This window comes from Penaeus japonicus, unplaced genomic scaffold, assembly GCF_977035675.1.
Source record: "Penaeus japonicus unplaced genomic scaffold, GWHDUDI00000001_assembly GWHDUDI00000021, whole genome shotgun sequence".
NCBI lineage: Eukaryota > Metazoa > Arthropoda > Malacostraca > Decapoda > Penaeidae > Penaeus > Penaeus japonicus.
This window is the reverse complement of record NW_028234423.1, coordinates 17,168,264-17,175,763: the sequence shown is the minus strand read 5'-3', so window position 1 is coordinate 17,175,763 and position 7,500 is coordinate 17,168,264. Positions and strand designations below refer to the sequence as shown.

The 7,500-nt window shown below is 36.5% G+C and overlaps 1 protein-coding gene across 1 annotated transcript in view; it reads left to right on the top strand.

The window, feature by feature from the left end:
* Positions 1-5,956: 5,956 nt before the first annotated feature.
* LOC122249099 (large ribosomal subunit protein uL11) overlaps positions 5,957-7,500 on the top strand; it is a 4,326-nt gene continuing 2,782 nt past the window's right edge. The window contains exon 1 of the mRNA XM_043009691.2: positions 5,957-6,115. Coding sequence (XP_042865625.1) covers positions 6,079-6,115 — 37 coding nt within the window. The 5' untranslated portion in view covers positions 5,957-6,078. The remainder of the gene's footprint in view (positions 6,116-7,500) is intronic.

Genomic DNA, 7,500 nt, shown 5'->3' with positions numbered 1-7,500 from the left:
ATAGAGATTTAATTAATCAGATTGGGCTGAAGTTACAGGCATTCTTTTCTCACTCTCTCGTCTTTGTATTTTTTCTTTTTCTGTCTTTCTTTGATATGGCTCTCAACACTTCACTAGACATGACTTTCAACACTTCGCTAGACATATGTCTTCACACTTTACTCGACATGACTGTCAACGCTTCACTAGACATGACTCTCAACGCTTTACTAGACATGACTCTTCATATTTCGCTAGACATGACTGTTAACGCTTCACTAGACACGACTTTTCACACTTCCCTGAGCACATATTCGTGATAGGGAATATGTTACGCAGAGCCGAAAGATAGATTCCGATCCAGCCAAGTTTATCTTTCTATAGATCTCACTCTGACTCCCTTTATCGTTCTCTCTCTCTCTCTCTCTCTCTCTCTCTCTCTCTCTCTCTCTCTCTCTCTCTCTCTCTCTCTCTCTCTCTCTTTCTCTCTCTCTCTCTCTCTCTCTCTCTCTCTCTCTCTTCCTCCTCTCTCTCTCTCTCTCTCTCTCTCTCTTTCTCTCTCTCTCTCTCTCTCCTTTCTCTCTTCTCTCTCTCTCTCCTCTCTCTCTCTCTCTCTCTCTCTCTCTCTCTCTTGTCTCTCTCTCTCTCTCTCTCTCTCTCTCTCTCCTTCTCTCCTCTCTCTCTCTCTCTCTCTCTCTCTCTTTTCTCTCTCTCTCTCTCTCTCTCTCTCTCTCTCTCTCTCTCTCTCTCTCTCTCTCTCTCTCTCTCTCTCTCTCTCTCTCTCTCTCTCTCTCTTTCTCTCTCTCTAAAGGGAATGAACATGAAATATTGTATAAAGGACGGCATTTTATCAGATATATTACATAAACACAAGAACTTTGCCCGTAATAAATAAAATTGCAAAGCCTAACTAGAGTGATATATATGTACCACTATGTCTTGTTTATAGATTTAGTCTAGTATATCAATTGACAGGTTCACCGTAATAGCTGTTCCACCAACAATGTATGTCTCAGAATTTAACATGAACTGCTGTACAAATAATTTCGGTATAGTTCATATGCCTATTCATGTGTATATATTGTATATAGTATGGATAAACTTTTCAAAATCAAAATCAATCTGTCTCTCTCCCTGTCTCTCTCTTTCTCTAACCCCCCTTACTCTCTCTTTCCTATCTCTTTTCTTTTATCTCTATTTCTAATTCACAGACAAACACACACACAGTCTGTCTCTTTCTCTTTCTCCTATTCGTTCTCTTCTTCTTCATCTTCTTCTTCTTCTGCTTCTTCTCATTAGCAATAATTATACAAGGAAGCAGAAAGTCTCTCTGTGTTCTGTTCCTTCGTCTCTTTAATATTCAGTCTATGTATCACATGATTTTCCTTTTCTCTTTGAGATGTGCTCTATCATTAACCACTTCTATCATGACCTATTCATGTTCGTATTTATTGTTAAGAAACTAGAGGCGCGAACAACTGATTTTATATAACCAGATTTACATTATCGTTTTGGTGCAAGATATATGTTAGAATTTTTCTAAATATGTTACAAGATGTTATATTCGACAAGATCATTCTTTCAATTAAATTTGAAAATAAATTAAATCATTGGACGTTTAATTTTGTTATGGTCATGATATCTACCTTTCATTTTTTAATGTTTTGTTGACGTGTTGTTGTTTTTGCTTTAATCTAAGACATGTGTTGTTTGTTTGCGAATGATGTTGTGTAAGACCAAGGCCTTTAAACAAATAAAAACATGTGGAAATAACCAGTCTAGAAAATGGACTGTTTTCCTCAGTCACGTGATTAATTTACTACGATAAGATTAGGAAAACTGATAGATGAGACTTCATAATCTTGGAGCGAACGCTTGGCCACTATATTCTCTCTGCTTCTCTTGTAGCAACAACAACACTCTGACTCCTGCTCTCCTGGCTTTGATCGGTGCAATATAGCTAACATTAAACTAATACGGGAGAGAAATAAACTCCAGCTGGCTACCAAATTAATCACGAGTCTCCATATACGCTTGCCTCTCGTCCTTAGTGCATTGAATACGGATTCTGCCCGTCTCAGAGCAGCTTCCTTTGTGAGACTCGCTTGAAGTCCGCCATCGAGGGTGTTTGGGAAGCTCGTGTCCATCCGAGAGTGAAGATGTCTCGCAAAATCGGAGTGGTCCCCGCCGCCGCCGCGACCCTCTTCCAACAGCCCGCCCGCGTCCACGCCGCCGGGGGGAGGGAGTGCGTCGCGTGCAGGGACGCCCAGAGGACGCCCACCCGAAGCCGCGATGCCACGAGGACCAGAGGCTGCGTCCTCCTTATCCTCAGGGTGTAAAGGAAGACGAGAGGGAACAGATTCTTCTTTCCGACACTCGTGCGCCGCGTTTCCCTCGAGAGAAGGTCGAGGCGAGGGCGGGGGCGTCCAGAGTGCTCCTCCGGGCCTGCGGAGGTCTTGAGGGAGAGGGACGTCCTACCATTGCAGCCTCGCGAAGGGCGTGTGACCGCCTTCACTCTTGGCTCCAAGTAGACAACCTCTCAAAACTACTAGACCGCGAATGGCCTACAAATACCGCTCAGCTTATATGCAAATATACTTTCGTAAATATGGTGAACCTTCGTCGTGACGTCCTCGCCTAAGGCCCGCCAGGACACGACTGTTCCTATCTAGCTCCTGCGACGACGAAGGACTCCAGAACGGGAGAAAAATGGCTGTGAAGAATGAAACGAAGGATTTCCGAAGGATATCAGAGCAATGGTCTTAACTAAAGACGCAGTTTCTGGTTCGAAGTCTTATCTACAGAGATATTGATACTTATCATTAGAAGACCTGATGATATGATAAGCTTTGTCAAGAATCGGATGTACTAAATTTGCTTCCTCACACCTGTGTAAACATGAAGATAATATGATTATATTTATAAAATCAATAGATTTGTCTTTATCCTCCTTTCCCACTCTATTTTGAACTTCATGAAGATATCAATGTCCTATCATGGTTGTGTCATTTATTAGTGTTCGAGTGTGTTTGTGTATTTATGTGTTCGTTAGGATGCATTGTATACATACGAGTACTTTCTTCTGAGTGTGTGTGTGTGTACGCATCTGTCTTTGATGAGCGCGCACGTATGTGTGTGTGTGTGTGTGTGTATGTGTGTGTTTGTGTGTATGTGTGTGTGTATGTGTGTGTGTGTGTGTGTATATATGCATATGTATATATGTGTGTGCATGTATTTGTATATATGTATGTCTGTGTCTATATATGTGTGTGTGTGTGTGTGTGTGTGTGTGTGCATATGTATATATGTGTATGTATGTATTTGTATATATATATGTATATATAAATAAATAAATATATATATATATATATATATATATATATATATATATATATATATGTATGTGTCTTTATGTGTGTATGTATATGTATATGTGTATATCCAGGCGTGTTCAAATGTGCGGTATCCATGTGTGTCCGAAAGTGCATCGACCTATCAATCAAAAACTTTAAAATTCATAAATAAAAATAATCACGAAATTTCAAATCACAAAGAAACAATTGCGCAGATATTCTTCAATCTTATCAAATATAGTTATATAAAGTATCAAAATGACCTCGCTTTTTCAGATAAGTTTCATTCTCAATATCAATTCAGAATTCGTGTGTCATTGTTTATATTGTGTTTAGATGTGTGTCAATGTATATAAGTGTGCGTGCGTGCGTGCGTGCGTGCGCGTGTGTGTGTTGTGTGTGTGTGTGTGTGTGTTTTGTGTGTGTGTGTGGTGGTGTTTGTGTGTTTGTGTTTTGTGTGTGTGTGTGTGTACGTGCATGCGTATATGTGTGGATAGTGTATTCTTGTATACATTATCACAAGAAGGAAAGTATTTATACATAAAACAAGTTGAAATATCTTACAATAAGAATACTCACGAGTGCATTATGCTCTTGGTATATTTAAAAACGATTAACAAATGAATAGCGTAGCTATGTCTTTCATTCTTCGGAGTAAAAAAAAAATAATTCATCATTCTTATGCCGGCTAGATTAGGCTTTTCGTCTCTCTTTCTCACTCTCTCTCTCTCTCCCTATTTCTATCTATCTTTCTCTCTCTCTTTCTTCTTCTTCTCTCTCTCCCTTTCACATACAGAAATAATACCGTTATCCAAGCAGAATATTCTATATAATCACCAGGAACTGATAAGCAACGGGAAAAATCTTAACAATAATCACAGTAGCAAAAATATATGTCTTCCGTGACTTATTTATAGGCTTCCCTGATTATTTATCTATCCTTGTATTTAATTTGTATAAATTAGTTCCTACTTCATTCTATGTTACAGATTTGACTAATTTTTTCGCAATGGCATACTTCAATGCTAAGCTAGTCTTTTCTTCCTCTCTCTCTCTCTCCCTTTCTTTCTCTATCTCCCTCCCCCCCTCTCTCTCTCTCTCTCTCTTTCTTTCATTCTCTCTCTCTCTCTCTTTCTTTGGTTCTCTCTCTTCTACTACCTCTTTTTTTTCTCTCTCTCTGGTTCCACTTTACACACAAATACAGAGATGATGCCTCGTTGCCTAACCGGAATGTGCAATGAAAACACCGGGGAGGAATTAACTCGGCAACGGAAAAATCTAAGCAATTATCATAATAACAAAAATATATGTTCTGTGACTTATTTATATGTTTATCTGTTTATCTTTCTATCCTTATATCTATTCTGTTTTATTTACCTTCCATTTCTATTTCTGTCTCAGATTTGCTCCATTATTTCTCAATGGTATGATTGCCTGTCTATTGTTATTGAATTGCGGCGTATAAGTCCGCAGAGTTCAACCGCTATAGGCCTACATGTGAATGTGCGTTCGCAAATGTTCGAAAGAATATTTACGATTATACATCTTACTATTCGTAATAGACAATCACACACACACACATAAACACATACAGAGAGAGAGAGAGAGAGAGAGAGAGAGAGAGAGAGAGAGAGAGAGAGAGAGAGAGAGAGAGAGAGAGAGAGAGAGAGAGAGAGAGAGAGAGAGAGAGAGAGAAGAGAGAGAGAGAGAGAGAGAGAGAGAGAGAGAGAGAGAGAGAGAGAGAGAGAGAGAGAGAGAGGAGAGAGAGAGAGAGAGAGAGAGAGAGAGAGAGAGAGAGAGAGAGAGAGAGAGAGAGAGAGAGAGAGAGAGAGAGAGAGAGAGAGAGAGAGTGTGTGATATTACAAGTAGCACTATCATATCTATAATCAGTATCAATTACAACATTATTATTATCAGAACAGATGTATTCACTGATTAATTTTATAAGTATTATCAGTATCAAACAAACATACATTTTTGTTTTGGCAATAACTACGCCGTTTAACCTCAAATCAAAATGCGTGTTAGTTTTACATGTATATAAAAACTAGAAATAATATATATATATATCCTCACTGAAGTAAATATATCTTCACTAAGACATAAAAAACACAATATAAATAAATCAATCATAGATATGCAATGGAGCACTAACTGCGACATGAAATAAACAGACAGATAGACAGACAGATAGATATGTAGATAGATAGATAGGTAGATAGATGGATAGATAGATGGAAAGATGGATAAATAGATAGATAAATAAATAGATAGATAGATAGATAGACAGACAAACGGGCAAAAAAATAGATAATTATTTGGACAGATAGATTGATAGTTAGATAGATAGATAGAGTGATATAGATACAGATGCACACAAATAGGCACAAATATATGAAACGCCATAACGTTTTTCTTTTTTTAAATTCAGTTTTGGTGAAAAAAAAAGAAAAAAATTGACGCCAAACTAAAATGCTTTCACTTATGAGCCATATAAAACCAAGTCGTTCACAAAGGTATTTTTAAAAACAAAGTCATTCATATTTCATCTACAAAATTATGATAATATTCGCCAAAAAATAAAAAGAGAGAGAGAGAGAGAGAGAGAGAAAGGATCAAGTCACGTGACACACGAGCCACTTTTCCCTGGACGAATGTGAGCTGCCCGATCTGTCTCTCTTTATCCGAAAATATCCGCCTACCGAGACCCTCTATCCGGTCGCAGGTGTTACAAGAACTATCCGCAATGCCTCCAGAGTTTGATCCAGAAGAGATCCATATCGGTAATATGACGAATGGGGAAATATTTTGATTTTTTAAGACATGGGTTTTTTGTCGGAAAGGAGGGAGCCAATGGCGGTTTATTATTTTTGTTCAAGTGATATTCTATTATTGGTGTTTACTCTTTCTTTTTTTGTTATCTTGCAGTTTTAGGTATCGTTTGATTCTTTAGGGTTATCTTCATTACTTATTTTGAAAATACATTAAAGTTATAGAGGAAAGGAGGCATTTAGCTCTCCCACGTGGTTTCCTTAATTATTTTTTTCCACAAAACTTGAAACTATATTTCCTAATATCACAACAGCAGAGCGAAAATGACTTAAAAGGCAATCAGATACTCTAGCTGCATGGATTTTTTTTTTTTAGTTAGTCCAGTAAAGTTTTAATTTGACTTATTCCATATGAATCTCTAAATTTGTCTATTTTAAATATTTATGTCATTATAAATAGTGGTAAAAATCAAAGTAAATGGTAATTTCAATGCTAATAAATAGATCTGCTGTTTCATTTGTGTTTTTTTTCGAAATCATAGATACGCTTTTAGCATTTTATTTAGGCTAGGCATCTTATTTCATAATAATGGAAAACAAGCAAACAAACAAACAAGCAGATTAAAACAATGATGTCAAGTTTTATCTTTTTTACACCTATCATAATTTCATAAACAATAAAAATAAAATCTTACACTTTAACAATATACTTTGTAGATCTTATACTATCTCTCAAAATTGAAAAAACATAAAGACTTCTTATAAGATAAATATCCATATAAACGCAGTAATGCACGGGTTTAGGTAAAGCAGAAACAGTCAGGTTTCTCTCCACATCTCATTACTGTATATATTTATGTACAATATAGATATATACATGTATGTAGTATGAATGAATTAGTAGAAGTAGCGTGCATAAGTATAAGTATATTTGTTGTATATGTATAATATGTAGGAGTATTTAAATACATATCTATCTGTGTCTTATACATGAATGTATGTATTTATATAGTATGTATAGTTTTATATGTGTAGTATGTATAGGTAGTTGGATACATGTATTCTGTTTTGAGTTTATGTATATATGTAATATTTCTGAATATATGTATACATGTAGAGCGTATGAATGCATTTATATATGTATGTACGTATAAATGTGTGTATACTGTGATATGTATGAATACATGCGATTGTGTGTATGAACGCATGTGTATATGTAGCATGCATGCCTGTATATATATGTTTAGTATTTCTGAACGAATATACACTCGGAAAAAATCAATTTATTTCCATCTGCAATCACATTCTTTATTAAGATCCACCATTACTAAGAAATACATATGTTTTATAGCACCTGTTGATTGCGTTTAGGCACTGAATTCAGAAAATCTTCTAAA